This window comes from Artibeus jamaicensis, unplaced genomic scaffold (assembly GCF_021234435.1).
Source record: "Artibeus jamaicensis isolate MK-2021 breed Jamaican fruit bat unplaced genomic scaffold, CSHL_Jam_final contig_519, whole genome shotgun sequence".
Taxonomy (NCBI): Eukaryota; Metazoa; Chordata; class Mammalia; order Chiroptera; family Phyllostomidae; genus Artibeus; species Artibeus jamaicensis.
In genome coordinates this window covers 51,883,019-51,902,995 of record NW_026521871.1, presented here as the reverse complement: position 1 = coordinate 51,902,995, position 19,977 = coordinate 51,883,019, and the positions used below count along the sequence as shown (strand labels likewise).

General features: G+C 44.3%; 1 protein-coding gene across 6 annotated transcripts; it reads right to left on the bottom strand.

Moving 5' to 3' along the window:
• Positions 1-485: 485 nt before the first annotated feature.
• On the bottom strand, positions 486-19,230 carry ZNF197 (zinc finger protein 197). 6 transcript variants are annotated; one of them, XR_008392323.1, is made up of 8 exons: positions 17,069-17,192; positions 13,135-13,217; positions 12,439-12,913; positions 11,074-11,233; positions 10,602-10,693; positions 10,248-10,374; positions 2,790-6,943; positions 486-1,336 (listed from the first exon to the last, which is right to left on the bottom strand). XR_008392323.1 is itself a non-coding variant. In XM_037148304.2 (8 exons), the coding sequence occupies exons 4-8, from the start codon at positions 12,826-12,828 to the stop codon at positions 4,638-4,640; spliced, it is 3,075 nt and encodes a 1,024-aa protein (XP_037004199.2). In that variant the 5' UTR covers positions 12,829-12,913; positions 13,135-13,217; positions 17,843-18,008; positions 18,104-19,230; the 3' UTR covers positions 486-4,637. The 6 variants fall into 6 exon arrangements, 5 of the variants coding, with proteins under 5 accessions (XP_037004199.2, XP_053525080.1, XP_037004200.2 ...); XM_037148304.2 differs by lacking the exon at positions 17,069-17,192 and adding exons at positions 17,843-18,008; positions 18,104-19,230 and having other exon boundaries at positions 486-6,943; XM_053669105.1 differs by having other exon boundaries at positions 486-2,987; positions 6,660-6,943.
• Positions 19,231-19,977: the final 747 nt, after the last annotated feature.

The following is a 19,977-nucleotide window of genomic DNA, read 5'->3' as shown; positions in this document are numbered from 1 at the left end:
ACAGAACTGACCCACCCGGAGGAAGGACGCGCTGGCCCACTGCTGGGATGGCTAGTCCCCTGACCGCGACATTCGCGCCCACCCCCGCCAAGCCCGCTCACCGTGGGCCGCGGAGAGACCCAGCCGGTGCTCACGGGCTGGGGGGAACCAGGACTGCAAACCAGCACCTCTGCATCTAGCGGCGCGAGAACAATGACCGGACAGGAAGTGCCTCGGGATGGGCTTCCGGCTCTCCAAGTAGCCAGGCCGGCCTCTCTAGGAACCGCGGAGGTACTTTCCTTTCGCAGAGATACTTTCCTCTCGATGGGTGTCCACTAAAGCTCCGGGTCAAGGCTGGGAGCCAGAGCGCACAGCAAGAGAGTGCAGGTAGACTGTGGCCCTGGGCCTCAGCGAGGGGGGCATCCCCAGGCTGGGCAGGGGCAGTTAGACAAGACGAGTACCCAGGAGCCCGCGCCCACAAAGCATTCATCTGCAAAAAGCCCTGATAATTTTGCCCCAAATGTTTTATTTTCAAAATATCAAACGGCACAGAAAAATCGGAAGAAAGGTACAATGGATACCTGTATCCTCCATCTGGACTTAACAACCATCGCTTTCTCTCGTTTCCCTTATATTTTATAAATACTGAAAAACATTTTTTGAAAGTTGTAAACATCAAAACACTTCATTCCAAATACTTCAATATTCAATCACTTAATAGGAATATTCTCCAAACACCGCCATTACGGGTAAGAAAATTAACAATAATCCCCTAATATCCAGTTGTATTTAAATTTTCCCAACTGCCCTAAAATATGTATTTCATAATCTTGTTTTTCCAGATCAGTTTCACAGACTGCATCTGATTATCTCTTTAGACTGTTTTTAATTTTTATTTGGAAATTATAGGTTCGTAGGAAGTTGCAAAGATAAAATACCCTTCATCTAATTTCTCCCAACAGATCTATCTCTTATGATTATTAGAAAACCAGAAAATCAACATCGGTACAATGTGCGTGTACACTTGTCATTCTGTCACATGTATAGATTTGTGTAACCACTACTATCAACATAACAACTGTTCCAATACCACAAAGACCTCCCTCGTGCTACCGCTCCCTCCCCCCTGCTCCCTCCCACCATCCCCAACCCCTGACAACTGCTTTTTACCTCTGTAGTTTTGTCATTTTAGAAAATTATATGCATGAAACCATATTTGACTTTTTGAATCTCATTCAGCATAATTCTCTTGTGATTCACTTGAGTTGAGTGCCTGGAGGTACAGTAGATCATCCCGTTTTATTGCAAAGCAGGAAGTAGTTGTGGTACAGCCATACCAGTCTGTTACAACCACCTGCTGAAGGATATTTCAGTTACTTAAGAATTTTAATTATGAATAAAATTGCTATGAACAGTCATGTACAGGTTTTCATGTGAATATAAGTTTTCATTTCTCTGGAGGGTGATGCTCAGGAGGATAAATACTTGGAAGAAAACTGCCAAACTATTTTCCAGAATGGCGGTGCCATTTAACATTCCTGGCAAATGAGAGATCCAGTTTCTCCACATCCTTGCCAGCATTTGGTGTTAACACTATTTCTTAAAAAGCTATTTGTGGTTATTTTTAATTTGCATTTCCCTAATGGCTAATAACGCTGAATATCTTTTCATTTGCTTGTCATCTATACTTTGGTGAAGTGTCTATGATATTTGCTCATTTTCTAATTAAATCTATTTATGATTGAGTTTGGAGAATTCTTTATATAGTCTAGATACAAATCCTGTACGGATATATGACTTGTAAATATTTCTTCCCCTTCTGTAATGTCTTTAAATCCTCTTAAAAGAGCCTTTTAAGAAGCAAATCATTTTAATTTAATGAGACCCAAATTATCACTTTTTCCTTTTATAGAACATGTTTTTTACACAAATCTGAGTTTTTTGCTTAGACTTAGTTCATGATTTTTTATTTTATTTTTTTTGGCCTATGGACATCTAATTGCTCCAGCAGCATTTGCTGAAAAAGCCCTCATTTACCAACTTGATTTGGCATCTTTGTCAAAAATCAACTGGGCATTTGTGTGAGTCTACTCCTGGCTTATTAGCATCTTATGGCTCTTTAGTACCTTTTAGAAACAACCTCCTCATCCACTTTGTATACCTTTTACTGTTAAATTTATACATATATAAAAGCATGGAACAGTACGATGAACTCTCAGTACTCAAAAGATTATTACCCCTCCCCTTTCCATCATTGTATCTTTTTGAAGAATGCAGTTTTTTTATACAGTACCCCATGTTCTGAATTTTATCTTGAGGTGTCATTTATCTTGTTCTTCTACTCTTGTGTTTCCTGTAAGCTGGGATCCAAAAACCCTGAATTCAGGTTTTACTTTTGGCTTATTGGGTCACATGAGGTGGTACAGTACATGAGCTGTTTCAGCCTTAGTGATATTGCATTACCCAGAAAAGATTTTTAGAGGGGGGAAGGGCAGGAGAAAGGAAGAGAAACATAAATGTGAGAGGGAAACATCGATCATTTGCCTCTCACACATGCCCTGACCAGGGACCGAATCCGCAACCCAGGCATGTGCCCCCACAACAATCAAACCAGCAGCCCTTTGCTTGGCAGAATGACGCCCAGCTGAGCCACAAAGTTCAGGGTATTGCTGTTGCATTTTAACTGGTTAAGCGGTAAACACTAGCTTTCTCCATTGTCAAAGTACGTGATTCCTTTAGTAACCACATGACATAATCTGGAGTAACCCTCCTTCCGCAGCATGGATATAAAGCATTTTCATATTCAATACCTTGTAACAACTCGGTGAGGTAGGTGGTCTTCCTCCTGACTTATAGAGGAAGAAATCAGGCTCCGGGAAATAAAGACATTTGTCCAAGGGAAGCTGCAGCTTGACTCATAACCAGGTCATCACACTTTAAGCCGTGGGCTTCGGCCAGTTTCCACTCTTCAGTATCCTTCATTCTGATGAGGAACCAACTCTCACGAACTTTGGGGTTGAATGAATAATACTTATTACAATCAACACACTACTTTGACACTTACTAGCATTAGAAAACACAATCCTGATGTTAAGGTATTCATAGTCCAGCTGCAGACCTGAAGTTTGGAGAAGTACTACATAAGAGAACGACATAAAGTTACCAACTCAAGAATACAGGCTGAATTAGCTTCATAAATGTACAAAAGGGAACACGGAATGAATGGTTGGTTTGGGGAATAGTGGGCCTGACTGCCCAGAGGTGGGTTCTGAATTGGTTGAAGGAGAGCTTGAAGGGCTGGGCTCCGTGGAGAACCCATGCTGCTGAGTGCTGGGATTGAACACTGTTTCTGGAGTAACAGGCCATCTCGTGTCAGTCACGACGGAAAGGTGATCAGAACTGAGAACAGCGGTGGCAGGGATAATCAGCTCACGGGTGGGAGGTAAGGACTTTCCCCACGAGCAAGGGAAGTGATACGGGACTGTTCTTCCAATCTGACCCTCTACACCCACTAGGTTTCAAATTCAAAGGTTGGAAAGAAACTGTTTGCCTTGGTATCAGTGTTAGTGGCTGTATATACTATTTTTCCACAGTAAGCCAGGACTGGTACATAAAAACAAACTAGGCATATTATCTATGAATTCGCTTAAACATTTTTAAAGCTATATTTTTAAAGTCCTCTTAGAGTGCTCAATTCCAGTTAGCTGTCCACCACACTTCCCCTGCTATAAAAGTGAATACCTTTTGAGTTTCAGAGTCTGAACAAACATTACACTGTGCCATGTTCTAGATTACACCTCTTTTATCCAATTTCATTGACAAAATGATTTCACAAAGATCGCTTAGTCCTCCTAACCACCTGTGAGGTAGGCATCATGCCAGCGTCTGACCGACAGAGAAAGTGAAGCTGAATGAGTAACAATGCAGAGCTCGTGAGGGAAATCGCCGGGACCTACACCTCAGTCTTCTGATTCCAAGTCTAGTGCTCTTCTGACGTCGCTCTCCAACAGCAGACTTTTTAAAAAAATAAAGCCTCTTTGTTAATTGACTTTTCTTTTTTTAGAGGAAAGGGGAGACAGAGATTTTTGTTGTTTCAATTATTCACGCATTCGTGATTTTTGTATGTGCCCTGACCAGGGATGGAACCCCCAACCTTGGCACATCAGGATGATGCATTAACTAACTGAGCTACCTGGCCGGGGCCAACCCCAGACTCTGGCTCACCCATCTCCATGTCTGACAGGGCTCAGTCTACTATCTATACAGACTTACTGCAGCAGTGATTCTGTCTTTAAAATGTGTAGTGCACACATTTTCAGAAACGACTTCCACTTCTTAATACAGAGATATCTTTCCTATTGCTTACAATATCATTACTTCTTAATAAGCCATAAGCCCAATTTCTTTAGTCCTCAATTGCTCTAAGGCCTCTTTCTAGGTCCTAACAAATGTTCTGGAACAGAATATCCTTTAACTAAAATTTGGTTTGTTTTTGAAGTCTAGAATAACTTTCTTCCACATGCAACTTACTTGAATATAAAAGAGGCAATCACATTTTTTCCTATTGAGAACTAGATACTGTCATTTCTCCAGCAGCTACTTAAATAGGCAGAAATTGTATTCCCTTTTGTAAAAGGGACACTAGATTTTCCAAATCTCTATCTTGGGCTCAGCTCATTGGTATTGTGAGGCCAAGAGCATTCTTTCACGGCATGGACTTTTTGTTGAAGATGAAGGTTTGAAGTCTGATTGAATTCTTTTTCAGACTCATCACATTCACAGAGTTTTTCAACTGTATGAATTTTCTGATGCACAGTAAGGTTTTTTCTTTGCCTAAAAACTTTACTACAATCATTACACCCATATGGTTTCTCCCCTGTGTGGATTCTTTGGTGGCCAACTAAATTCCTCTTAGACGTGAAAGATTTACTACACTTCTCACACTCGTATGGCTTTTCCCCAGTGTGCATTCTCTGATGTACGACAAGATTTTTATTCTGACTGAAGTCTTTCCCACACTCACTACATTTATAAGGTTTCTCTCCAGTGTGGATTCTCTGATGTACCATAAGATTTCTACTAGAGGTAAGGACTTTTCTACATATATGACACTCGTAGGTTTTCTCCCCACTGTGAATTCTTTGATGTTCAATAAGATTTCTGTTGTATGTAAAGCCCTTCCCACACTCATTACATGCATAGGGCTTCTCGCCGGTGTGGATTCTCTGATGGGCTACAAGGTTTGAGCGGTAACTGAAGACTTTCCCACAGTCACTGCATTTGTAAGACTTTTCCCTTGTGTGAATCCTCTGATGTCCAATGAGGCTTTTCTTCAGAATGAAACATTTGCCACACTCATTACACTCATAGGGTTTCTCACCACTGTGGATTCTCTTATGCTCAATGAGGTTTCTGTTGGAACTGAAAGCTCTTCCACACTCACGGCACTCAAAGGGCTTCTCCCCTGTGTGGATTCTCCGATGCACCAGCAGGCTTGAATTGTAACTGAAAGCCTTCCCACAGTCCTCACATTTGTAGGCTTTTTCCTGTGTGTGAAGTTTCTGATGGACCATGAAACTCTTGCTCATAATAAAGGTTTTCCCACACTCTCGACATTCATAGGGCTTCTCCCCGTTGTGGAGTCTCTCGTGGTCAATCAGGTTTCTGTTAGAGCCAAAGACCTTGCCACAGTCTTTACATTCATAGAGATTCTCCCCAGTGTGGAACCTCTGATGTAAGATGAGGCTCTTTTTAAGAATGAAAACTTTCCCACATTCACTACATTCGTAGGGCTTCTCCCCGTTGTGGAGTCTCTGGTGGTCAAAGAGGTACGCACTCTGAGTGAAGGCTTTCCCACAGTCAGTGCACTTGTAGGGCTTCTCTCTGCTATGCATCCTCTTATGGTCAATGAGGTGTGACTTAGAACCGAAAACCTTCCCGCATTTTTTGCAGCCAAAGGTCTTCTTTTCCGTGTGCACTCTCTGGTGTAAAAGGAGGCTTTTGCTCCGAATGAAAACCTTCCCACACTCCTCACATTTGTATGGGTTCTCTGCACTGTGGAGTCGCTGGTGGTCGACCAGGTAAGTGGTCTGGGCGAAGGTTTTCCCACATTCGTCGCACCTGTGGGGTTTTTCCCCAGAGTGGATTCTCTGGTGCAAAATGAGGCTCTTCTTCAGGATGAAAGCTTTCTGACACTTGTTACATTTATAAGGTTCTTCGCCTTTGTGGAGCCTCTGATGGTCGATGAGGTAAGCATTCTGCGAGAAAACTTTCCCACACTCGTCACATTTATAGGGTCTCTCCCCGGAGTGGCGCCTCAGATGTATAATGAGGCCCGAGTGCCTGTAGAAGCCCTTTCCACACTCCTTGCACTTGTAAGGCTTCTCCCCGGTGTGGATTCTTTGATGGTTTAGAAGGTAAGCGCTTTGAGAGAAGGCTTTCCCGCATTCGTTACACTTATAAGGTTTCTCCCCTGAATGGTTCCGTAAATGCATGAGAAGGCTTGAGCGCTGAATAAAGCCTTTTCCACACTCCTTACATTTGTGAGGTTTCTCACCAGTGTGGATTCTCCGGTGGTTTATAAGATGGGAGATTTTATTGAAATGTTTACAACAAATGTCACATTTATAAATCTTCTTTCCTTCAGTACCCATTAAACTTTCAGAAAGAGCTGAACTTACAGTTAAGCTTTCTCCAAATTCCTTCCCCTTTTGGCCTCGTTTTTCCGGCAGAATCCTTTTTTTCTTGTCTCGGTCATGGAGGACGCCTTTCTTCAGTGTATCTCGTTCACTTGATCCTTTTTCCCACTGACTTGCCAAAACTTGCCATTCACACTCTTTCTCAAAATCAAGGACCTGGGGAATGCCTCCTTGAAGTCTTTTTGGTGTTCCTTTCTGGGAGTCTGCTCTCTGCGATGCACTTGACTTTGACGCCACCTCGTCATTCTCAGCCATGGTCTCCCATTCTGGCAAAAAGAATGAAAAACCCAAATGTTACCAAGTCCCTGTGTTGGTGAGAGCAAAGTCTTCTACCAAGCTGGAAGGACACACTTTTACATGCACGTAAAAAGAAGAAACTTTTCAGTAAGGGAAGGTACAAAGCAGAATGCTACACTGATGGACTGACACAGAACTCATTTGGAGCTACAGCTAACGCTCTGTCTTCAGGAAGCAGGTGGAAATATATAATTGATGTTGAAAAAGCAGATGCAAGGTGGAACGAGAAAGAGATCATGGGATCTTATACAGATGGTTCAGGCCTGAGGTCCAGAAAGGTGAATGGAACAGGAAGAATCATTTCTCTACAAAGAATAGTCATTTTATTTCCTTCTTGACAGGAAGATGGCAACTCTAAAAGAAAGACAATGTACCTAAGGACTCTGAAAGGCAATTTTTAATTTCAAAGAGTCAAGTGCATAAACACTTTTTAATTACTTGAAAGCAATTAACCTACAAGGAAAAAATCCATTAAAAGACAACTTAATGCTTAGAATTATGTATTAACTCCCACTACTCCTTTTAGAAATGGAAAATTTTAAATTATTTTCTCAAAAACATCAGGTATGGGTTAGCTCTGCTCACTTAGACATAAAAGATAAGAGAAATACTGAATGCAAAGAAAAATAGAGACAAGAAATTAAAAAATATGAAACTGTCTAGAAAACAAAGACCCTAAACTAGTTAATCTCCAAGATTCCTTTGTACTCTAATATTGTCAAATATCTAAAAATGTGAAATTCATTTTTTGCCCTGACCAGATAGCTCAATTGGTTAAAACATTCTCCAGATACACCAAGGTTGTGGGTTCTATCCCTGGTCAGGATATATACAAGTATCAACCGATGAACATAAATAAATGGAACAACATATCAATGTTTCTCTCTCTCCCTTCCTCTCTCTCTAAAATCAGTAATGAGATACTGCTTCAGACCCACCCGGATGGCTGTAATCAGAGAAAGACAGTAACAAGTGTTGGTGAAGATCTGGAGAAACCGGAACCTGCATGCAGTCGGTGAGAGTGTAAAATGGTGCAATAACTTTGCTAAACAGTTTGTCAGTTTTTCAACTGATTAAACATAAGAGTTACCATATAGCAATTCCATTCCTAAGTATACATACAAGAGAAATGAAAGCACACGTATGCACAAAAACTTGCACACAAATGTTCACGGCGGTGTTGTTCCCAATAGCCCAAAAGTGGAAGCAACCCAAAGGTCCAGCGACAGATGCACGATCAATCAGATGTGACATGTTCATACAAAGAAACAGCATATGCTCATAAAAAAGAAGTGAAGTATTAACATATGCTACAAATGGAGGGACCTTGAAAACACTATGCTGGGTAAGAGAAGTTAGTCACAGAGGACCATATATTATGTGACTCGATTTAGATGAAACGTCCAGAATACGCTATCCAGAGAGGCTGAAAGCAGCTCAGAGGTCGCCTGGGGAGAGGCTGGGGGCGGCGTTGGGTGGAACGGAGACGACTGCTGAAGGGTGCCAGCCGTCTCTGCAGGGGCCCTGAGGTGCTCTGACACGGATCGTCGTGATGGCTGCCCGACTCTGGGAGTTCACTGACAGCCACTGAGCTGCACCCTGCACATGGGGGCGCTGTGTGGCACCCACAGGGAGGCAAAGAGTAAGACGACCGATAAATACAAGAAAGATTTCAAGTATATTCATAATTAAAGGAATGAAAAATGAATGAAGGTAGTATTCGTCGCCTACCTAGCAAAGATTTTAAACACTGACCGAATCACAAGCACACGCAGGTAAAACGGGCCCCCCTGCTCTGTCCGTGGGAGTGCGAGCTGATACGCCCCTGACAGGAAGCGGTTCGGTAATGGCAGCAACACACAAAGTCTACAGAATGTTTGGCCCTCCATCACCACACTGAGATGCTAAGACATACAGTTTCATAAGTATAAAAATATACAGTGTAAGATACTATGGACAATGATATAATTTATTAATGTTGCTGGGTACAAAATTAACATATGAAAATTCAATACTTTCATATACGCAAACAACAGTCAATTAGAAAACATCAGAAGAGACTCCAATTGCAAGGAATCAATGTAACCAGAAACACACAGAGCTGGATGCACGGAGCTTTGAAACAGCCCCGGCGCATGTGAAGGCAGACTGAACAACTGGACGGCACGTAACGTTCTTGAATGGAAATTCAGCATCCTAAAGCTGTAAACGTAAACCGTGATACAGACAATGGAACACTATGCAGCCATTTAAACTGAGTGTATAACACTGTATTTCAGTCCAAATTCCATCAGTCCATTAGCTAATTACGCAGTCTTCCATATCTAGTTCTCCAAACAAAATCTCCTTTTTCCTTTATGGCCAGCACAGAGCTACCTCCCTCACGGCCCTGCCCAGGCCCGGGAATGGACCCGGCTGCAGTCACCTCCATTTCCGCCGAGAGCAGCGCAGGCCCCTCCCCTACAGCTGCTTCACTCTGCCTTATTTATTCCATGTCCGGCTCCGGGACCACAGGAAGCTGCTTAACAACAGAGCACGTCATTCCACAGTGTCATTGCATGATACATGTTTAATGTTTGCTAGAAACACAAATAACTAGTAAGTTTAAAAAACACTCTATTACTAATCAAAGAAACACAGCTGAGAATAGATATTGTGACTAAACAATTAGATAAGCAACAATTTAAAAGAATGGGGTTACTCGGCACCCAGGAAGGCAGAGGAAAGGAGCCTTCTTTGGCCCCCGCGGTTAGAGCCGGGAGGGCGGAGACCACTAGGGAAAGCAATGCGGCAGCATGAGCCAGAGCCTTCAAACAGCTCGAACACTTAGGCCTAGGAATTCTACTTCTAAAAATAACGAGAATAAAGAAAGGTTAGGCACAGAGACAGATGGTTATTACGAAAATTATCTAAAATAAGAAAATGGCTGACTGAATTATGGCAAATTAGGTAGCCAATATAGATAATATTTGCCAAGAATCTGTACTAGTATGAGTGAGGAGAACACAAGGAATACAGGTTTTAAAGATATACACACACACACTCAAACACACATTTGAATCAATGTAAAAACCCCTCAAATACACAGAAAACAACAGAAAGATAATACACCAACATTTTGATAGCTGTCTACAAATAGTGAGTTTAAGGAGGTTTTTCCCCTTCTTTCTAACATTCAGCTTTCCATAGTAAGTATATACTACTTTCATGATCAGAAAATAAACAAAGGCTGATGAAGTAAAGGCAGGAATCATGGGAAGAAAGGCTCCTTACCTAGAGAGGTCACGCTCCCATAGTTCTCCAGCATCACATCCCAGTACAAGGCCCTCTGGATCGGTCCCAGACACGCCCACTCCTCCACAGTGAAGCACACCGACACCTCTTCAAACAGTACCAGCTCCTGAAACAAGGGTGTGTGTGTGGTCATCCGCGCCCAGTGAGGTCAGGAGGTGGGCAAGGGGTAACAGGGAGTTAGAAGGAGGCCCCACGTGACATCTGCTTTCCAAAAGCAAGGACCTTGACTTCGAGACGGGAACGGGACCAGGCTCTAAGATAGCAGAGGACACTTGAGCCATGCTTAAGTGGTATAGATCCATCCTTGGGAAGAAAAAGGGATGCAAATCTCACCTGGGGCTGGGCTGTTAGGAGCATGAGTGCCATTAATTGATTTCTTGGGTTCTCTTCCTGGAAAAGGGCAGAAGCCTCAGAGGCAGGAGCATCTGAGGAAAGAGGAAAAGCTGCACTGAGAGTTCTGCTTTCCTGCCCACTATTCCATGCCCAACATCTACAAACACGGAATTCAGAAAGACCCAGAACTCTCATGGCCAGGCAGGCTATGGTGGCTGTAAAATGACCTATGAACCTTTTTTGAGTGACCCCCTTTGTGCGGGGCTGGGAAAACACCTAGAGCATTAATAAGAATGGATAAAAGGTCGGGAACCCAGACAAGGGGAAGAGGGAGAACAGAAAGAGCTTGTCACCATGAGGAATTCTCATAGAGGGCAGGAGAGGAAGCAACTATCTGTGAGCAGACGGATAAACCACAGTAAGGATCCAAGAAAAAAAAGAAAACCCAAAGCCAGAGCTAGTGAGCGAGTACCATGCAGAGGATCCTGGAGGCTGACCACCGCTGGGTCAGCAGGAGGGTCTGGGCAAACTTTGGCTGCTGTGTGGCTCCCCGTGGGCACCTGAGGAAGTGCTGTTCCTGGAGAGCTCATGCCCCCCTGGAGAGGGTCCTGGTCCAGGATGAGGACCGGAACCTGGGAACAAACCAAAGAAAATAAGCTGGCTCTTCCTGCACCTCCAGAAAATGGACTCACCTAACCACTGAGGGCCGCCTTCCGCCCATAATCTAGAACTGTGAGATCAGGGAGACCTGCCTCAAGTGTGGAGAAGTAAAACCCTGCCTTGAGAACAACGGAGCTGCCCCCAGCAGGGGGCACTGCTGACCTCTCCCAGAGGAGACTGAACTCAATTGTGGGAACAAAAGCCAGACCTGGGCGTGGATTAAGGAGGGAACCGGAATTGACAAGCAATAATTAAGAATATGTGTTTTAGCTTCAGGCCTAGTTTGAGATGAGACTTGGTTCAATATACTCTTCTACTTATTTACCCCTTTACTTATGCCCTTCCTGCTCTGGTACAAGGCACACTAGATTAGGAGTCAAAACTCGTGGTCTTGCTGCCAGCTAGATGTCTGACCTAAGGCATCCAGTGAACCCTTTTCTGCCTCCGTTTTCTTATCTCTCAAATAAGGAGGATGCACTAGTGATGTGCAATAAAATAAACAGCTCTAAAACTCTTGATTTTTATGACTAGAACAAACAAGCCCATCTTTGGTGCCACTGCCAAGCCGAAGTTCCATTTCAGACTTCTAACAGAAATGTTTCTAATGGGCTACAGATTGACAATGATCTCACACACAGTGGGAACCATATTCAGATCCCAATTTAATAGTCAATGTCTTCTGGTAGGAAACATCAGAAGCAACTATCTCAACCCAGTCCTCTGGTTCCCAGAAGCCCCAGTAGGGGTACACATGGAGTAGCCTCACCAGATCTAGAGAGCTTCACTCTGATTCTCTCACTGCCTTTTAACTCCAGCCTGCATCGTCACTGCACACAAAGAATACACATGCCTGTTTAGGAGAACACTTAGCAATCGTGGGTTCTTCACGTTCTTGAACCAAACTCAGCATTAGCAAGCATCACCCAGGAGGACGGAGCGTAGTCAATGCCTTTGTGCTCATTCTAAACTGGGCCCAAAAACCCGACCATAAATTCATTTCCCTGAAAAAGTATTCTATGGTCTGAATGGCTCATGAACCTGTGTCCATGAGCGTTAGGGCTGCTTACGTGCTATTAATTGTTAATGAAAATCGCAGGCTCACCCTCCAGCCCAGCCTGCCCTGCCTCGATTCTCTCCTTCCTTCCATCCCCAACTCTTCCCCCTCTCTCTTTCTCACTTTTAGTGCTGGTCCATCGAGGTCTCTCTGCAGCTCCTCCACCAGGGCCACGGCCTCCTCACCATTCCCGGGGCGGTGGATCTGCACCCAGGTCCGAATCTCCCCCGGCAGGATGCTCAGGAACTGCTCCAGCACCAGCAGCTCCAGGATCTGGGCCTTGGTGCGCGCTTCTGGCCTCAGCCACCGGCGACAGAGCTCCCGCAGCCGGTTCAGCGCCTCCTGGGGTCCAGATGTCTCGTGGTACCGTAACTGTCTAAAGTGCAGGTGGGAGGTCTCCCAAACAGAGGAGCTGCTCCCTTGGAAGCTGGTTCCCCATTTCCAGGTGTCATCCTTCCCTTTAACAAGGCCCTCTTGTCTCAGAGCACTGGGGGCCCAGTTTTCTCTTGTCATTGTCTTCCTGCAAGAAAGCCTCCCCTCCAGACCCTTCAATCCTTGCTTGACTTCTTTAGAGCTTGGAGTGCATCATCTATGAGACCTCAAAAAATAATTGTTAAAGTTAACTCGATGAAACAACCAAGTTTTCCAGACCCCAGTCAGCCCCCGGCTGTGAAGAGAACATCCCCAAAGGCAAGGTTCTCAGCCTTTGACAGAAGGCCCTACCCAAGGTTCTGGGGACACTGACACAGGACGACCAGACCACACCTTTTAATGTTTAGTCCCGGTACCTCCTCCACCTAAATACAATGTATCCTTTACCTAGTACTCCAACCACGGGCATCCTGGCTGGTCCCATGTGATGCTGCACAAGTTACCTCATCCCGGAGTCTCAGTTTCTTAACCTGCAAAACAGGAATGACAACAGTTCCTACCTTATGGACTTGTTGTAAGAATTTGATGTCCCAGTGCATTTTAAGTTTCTGAACACTGAGTGGTATATGGATTCAAATGTTAGTTATCCCTCTGTGACTCTCGTTCTTTCCTATGTTCTATAGCGTCAACAAGGAATCATGGTGTTACTCCTGTACTCCTGATAGAGATGAGATAAAATCCTAACGCTTCAATTAACAAAGAAAGGATGGATTGAGATCTGTGTAATTTTACTGTACATACTTTAAATTCTCTGGAAGTTGTTCGTTGTGTTAATCGAAATATTTGGACAACTCTGAATAAGATTTTATTGTACAAAATTTAGGCTTGTTGCTCTCTAGAATCTTCTGCCTCTTTTTTAGAAATAACACTTAAGTTCCTTATTACAAAACAGAAAGTTTCTAAAACCAGAAAACATATACAAGCCCAGAGAATAAGCCCCGCTGTGGTCGGGACTACGCTCCTCCGGTCCTTGCCACCTGCACCAATTTGGATCACAAGACTGGGCACAGCTGCACCGCTCTGTAACTCACTTGTCACACATAATACTGAACACTCATCATCATTTTTAAGAGCGTATGAGCCCATTCATACTTAAGGAGTCCCCTGTTGTTATGTTTTTAGATTATTTATAATTTTCCCCTTTTATAAATTAGGACACAATGATTGTCCTTACTAATACATTTTTGTTACATAATCTGTTTACTTCTTCAGGAAAAATGCCCAGAAAAAAAATTCGTTAGGCCAAAAAAGGTACAGATAGTTTTAAACTTTTAAAATTGTAAGGATTACATCACTATCAGTGACATATGAAAAGACCCTCATTAGTTTTATTTAACACGCAGACCCTTAAGGTTCATGCTTACAGCTAAGTGAAGGATGCAGAACTGTGAACACAATTTTGATAGATGTGTAAGCATAATTAATAGGAGGACACACGGCATGGAAGGAATTTATGAAGGTGATAATTGGACTTTCAAGGGGGAAATGGTAAGACCACTGGAGTATTAGGAAAGCCATTCCAGGAAGAAAGAAACTATAATTTCAAAAGCAAGGGAGTAGAGCACATGCAGCTGTGTGAGAAGTGTGCCTTGCACACCAGAGAAGGGCGGTAAACTTTGGAGGTTACGTGGCAGGAGCGGAGTGGAGAGATGAACGAAAGTCAAATTCTGAAGACGGCTGAGAGGCAGAACAAGAAGGCGATCGCGTGCTGTAGTGACAAGCACCAGTAAAGAGGCTTTATGTTTTTTTGGTGTTATTTTTTTGAAAATAGGCAATATTTTGATTTGGTTCAAAATTTAAAATGATAAAATGCACATTGTGTAAAGTTTCCCTCTACTTATTAGTTTCTTTTGTGTCTTTCCAGCTACATATGTATCAACATATCCAAGTGGGTACGGATAACCGTTTTGTATTTCTCCTTTTTCACAGATGACAGAACACCATGAGTCATGTACTGCATCTTCCTTTTCTCAATTAACAATGTATCTCATTGGTCCTCCTTGTCGGGTACAGAGCTCTTCCCTCTTTTTATGAATGCATTTAACCATCTCCAACACTGATCCATAAAATAAACAGTTCATAAACTGGACTTCATTAAAACAAAAAACTTCTGGTCCATAAAAGGCAATGTCAAGAAAATGAGAAAAAAAGCCCACGGGCAGGAAAAAATACTTGCAAAAGACATTCATATCTGATAAAAGACTATTATACTTTGTCTATTTCACAGAAAGAACTCTTAAAACTCAGTAGTATGAAAACAAACAACTCAATTAAAAAATGGCCCTAAGAACTTAACATACACCTTATCAAAGAGAATACAGATTCAAAACAATTGCATGAAAATAGGTTCCACATCATATGTCATCGGGGAAATGCAAATGAAGCAACAATGAGATGCCACCACACACCTACTGGAACGGCCAAACCCAGAACACTGACAGCCCCAAACGCAGGTGAGCCCGTGGGGCAACAGGGACTCTCACTAGGCGCTGGTGGGAATGAGAACCGGTGCAGCTGCTTTAAAAGAGAATTTGGTAGTTTCTCACAAAGCTAAACATGCTCTCAACACATTATCTAGCAAGGATGTGCCCCTTGGCATTTACTCAAAGGAGCTGAAAACAAACGTCCACACAGCAACCTGCACACAGATGTTCACAGTAGCTTTATTTGTAATTGCCAACACCTTCTGATGCTGACCCAGATGTCCTTCTGTAGGTGACTAAACTATGGCAAATTCAGACAATGGGATATTATTCAGCACTAAAAAGAAACGAGGTATTGAGCCATGAAAAGACATGGAGGAAACTTGAATGTGTAATACTAGGTACAGAAGCCAACTGAAGAGACTGCATATTATACAAGTCCAACTATATGGCATTCTCAAAAGGCAAAACCATGAGGGGCAGGGGCAAGGAGGGATGAGTAGGCAGAGCACCCAGGACTTTTAGAGCCGTGAAACTGTTCTGTATGATACTACAGACTGGGCAAAATTAGGTTTGCAGTTGTTCGCATGGAAAATAATACAATGATTTAAAAACTCTGCATTTCATGCACTCACAACTATAAACATACTTTTGCTGCACCCTTTATATGGTGGACGTGTGTCATGTATTTATCAAAACCCACAGAGTGCACAACAAAAAGAGTGACCCCTAATGCCACCTGTGGACTCCGGATAATAGCAATGTGTTAATGCACCGCCTGCTGGGGGGATGCTAACGTGGAAGAGGCCACAAACGAGCGGGGACAGGAGTGCAGGGGAATGCTCTGTATTTTCCGGGCAACTCGCCTGTGAACCTCAAACTTCTCTAAAAGACTAAGGTCTATTAAAATAAACACATGCACATACATACACACATTTAACCTGGGAAAATGGGTTTCTAAGTAACGTTCCACAGTAAATTATCTGAACTCCATTTACTCTTACTTTGCAAATACCTAGACACACATTGTGCCTGCTTCTCCCAGGAGGTTTCTGAGTCACAAGTTAAAAAGAACAAAAGGAGGTTCCAGGGAGCTTAGTGATTCCCTGGAGGCCACTCAACTAATTAAGCTTCCTGAGCAAGTTCTGACTGAACTCAGGATCTCTAATTCCAAGTCCAAAACAATGCCATCTAAGGAGACTTCTAACACCCAAACAACTATTTGAAAGCAATGGTTTCCAAAGACAGTTCATTATCAAAACTTAATGTGGCAAGCTGTAAAACGAAAATCAAACAGTAATTGTATATACACAGTCACGGGTTGGTTGGCAACGTCCTTTCTTACAAAGCACAGCACTTATTCTGAGTTTTAGGGTTTTAGGACTTAGTGTTAAAATGCATTTTCTTAAGTCACGGTAATCCAGGTAGTCTAAGTTTGTGTTTTAAATACCATTATATGACAAAAGTAAAAGATGGGACTTGGCTCATCCCTCAAGATGGGGGAAGAAGTCCCCAGGAGTCCGGGAGCCACTGCTCCAGGGGTGCTCGTGGGCATCAGCCTCCGAGAAGAGGAAGAGCAGGAGGGCCTCGGCTAGGGACCCTGGCTACCGAAGTTTCCCTTCTCACAGGACAGTTCCCGCGGTGGCTCGAGCGCAGGTCCAGACCTGGGCTAACAAGTGCCGTCTTCAATACTGTCCCCGAGCCGGCAGCAGCCTGAGCCGGCAGCAGCCTAAGCCGAGGCCACGGCATCCGCCTGCACACGGAGCTCAACACAGACAGTGCCGGTGGACCACGAAGGGGAGGAGGGCCCAGCGAGGACTGCGCCCCAGTGAGCCCCAGCCCACACCCCGGGGACGCCCTCCGCGCATGCCCACCCGGCTCGACCCCTCCCCACTCACGCGGAGCTCCCGCTGCGGCTCCAGGTTGTGCGACCGTCGCCTAGGCGCCAGGACGCTGGGAAATGACTCGAGATCCGGAGGTGACAGCAGCGAAGACTCAGAATAATGGAGGAGCTACGGGTACCTCGACTTCCGGCCTCGCACCGCACCCACCCTGCCCATCCCCTGCTCTCTAGGAAGCCACATCTCTATGGTTCCTTGCCTTCCGCTGGAGGAGACTCGGAACGCTACAGCTCTTGGGCCCTCAGGTCTTGGTTCATCCTAGCGAATGAGTGGGGGGACTGCTGGGTTGGGGACACGAAGGATGCAGAGATGAACTATATGGCTCTTGTCCTCAGGAGGCTTGCTGCTTCCGGAAGCAGCCGGACCTTTCTGATTTATCTTTCATTTGAATTGAGGTTGTTTGGGATTAATATCTCATATTGGCCTCTGGGCACCTTTTCTCATCTATTCTTGAACCTATGGCAGTTCTTACTGTAAATAATAACATGGCTTATAAATAGCCACTTTGCGAATATGCTTACTTGTTGGTGTACCTCTCGCTCACACGATGAGATAGTGACCCACTTGATCTCTGAGAAGCTAGACCAACACAAGCCTGTCTTTGTGGTTCTCCTGTTCAATTTTGTCTCATCTTGGCGGGCGGGAAGTTGGCCTTCCAAAATGGAGAGGGAAAAATGATACCAGGTCCTCTGTCATAGATCAGTGACACACAGTTTGCATTAAAAACGGCCCTGGTAGAGCGGGGTTTCAGAGAAAGATGAGAAGCACAACCTTAACATCCAGATTGGGATTTCCGCATTAGTTCATCGGGGTTCTAATGTCTTAGCCCCATCGAGAACTGTCAGCCCTCTGCCTCCAGCCTCTTCTCAAATTCCTGTCTCTGCGATGTTTGTGCGTTCACACCAAGCTGAAAGGAACTGTTTCCTCTGATAAGACCCTGTGGAAAATGCCCACAACAAAGAACAAATCTCAGTCACCCCCAAAGGGCATTTATTGGGTTGACACACCCCTGAACCTACCTGGTGTACTTACCGGGTTTCCGGGGAGACAGAACCAGTGGGGGACAGATGCAGGGATTGGCCCACATGATTCCAGAGGCTGAGGGCTCCCAGGATCTTCGGTCGGCAAGCTTCAGACCCGGAGAGCCCACGGTATAGCCCCAGTCCAAGTCTGAAGGCCTCAGAAGACCTGATGGTGAAAATCCCACACTGAGTCCAAAAGCAGGGAAAGACCGGGCAGGCAGAAAGAGAACAAATCCTTCTTCTGAATTTTTGTTCTCTCCGGGTGTCCAACAGACTGGATGAGGCCACCCCCATGGGAAGGGCAACCTCCTTTACTCAGCCTGCCGATTCGGACGTCGACCCTGACCAGAAACACCCTCAGAGACACACCCGGATAACCAGATATCTGGGCATATAACGGTCCAGCTGACCTGTAAAATTAACCATCGAACCCGGATTTCTCCACATACAGTTTAGAGTCTTAGAGCAGTTCATCTAGGCCGTGAAGGGCAGCAGTGGTGGATAGATTCTGGTCGGTGTCACTTAAAAGGACCCAGATTTGGATGTCCATCTTGGAGATTTCCCTCCCCTGCCTACCACCCTCTTTATATCCTCAGTGAATGAAGGAACTCATGATAAAGGAAAAGTTGAAAAACGGGACAGGCCGCCTGAGAAAAGCCAGACTGTTTCAATCCTAATTGCATTACGATCACCACAGAGGACATGTTGCCACGCTCTCTGGACACCCCTAGGCTTATCCCCTTTGAAGGGCAATCTTCCGTAACTTACTGGAGGGGCAGCTGAAAGCCCTGCATTGTCTGCCCCCTCCGGGAACTAGCTTAGCTCCAGTCAGCTGGAGAAAGTCTGCCTCACCGAGATCTCACTTCCCTTCAGGGCGCTGCGGCAGAGCTTGCATTCAGGGGCTGCCCAGTGAAGGAGGCCCAGACTTCTCAAGTGTGGGCAATTTCGAAAGGTAATCCCTTCCTAACCAAGTCTGAAGCCAACAAAGGCCACATGGGTAACCCTCGGACCGCAACACAGCCAATTTCTCCCACTACTAACCCCGCTTCCTTCCTTCTCTACAAGTGTTAATCCCAGTAACACCCCAGCAAATTTGCTGCATGTTTTCATGTCTGAGTTTACTTCCCATGAAGCTTAACAATAAATAATTAGGTAACTCCATTTGAAAGGTTGTATTCATTTTTAAATGATTCCCATGTGTACTTGGAAATGTACTTACCTAACTAATTTCATGTTGCTTTCACTGGGGTGTAGCCCTATAAACATCTGGGCCTCTTACGGAGATCTCAGTGCCAGTGCTCCACCTCTTCCTTCTAAGCTCAGACCCTGCCCTTGCAGCTGATGAAATCTAAGTCCCTTGGACCAAGGCCACCAAACTGCTTTATGTCACCCAAGGCATCACCAACCAGTTCCCTTTCTGACTTTCACTTCATTTTAGCCTCTGATGATTTATGTCACTTTGTTAAAATTCCTCTTAAAGGATGCTTAAGTTTCATCCAGTATTTCAGGTTGTTTTGTAGCCAAAAGGCTTTATGATGATCTGACTTACCATACTGTCCTATTGTATCTTTGAAAAACATCAGTCTCTGCTCAATTCTGTGGTTAAACCAACACTGCAAACGTGACAGCATTTTCTTTCAGATTCTGCAGGCTGGTTACTAATTTGTTGTGACTACAAACTTTGGTATATGTCTCAATAATTTTGTGACCCACAGGTTCTTCTAGGAAAAATGGATAATTATTACAAAAACAGTCATGTAAGGAGACAAAGAATTTTTTCTCCATCCCCACTGTGCAAATTCTGTTTTATAGATTCGTAGGCCCTGCTCCAGATACGCTGACTTGGTGGTCCTGGGGAAGTTTACCTGAACGAATGACATTACG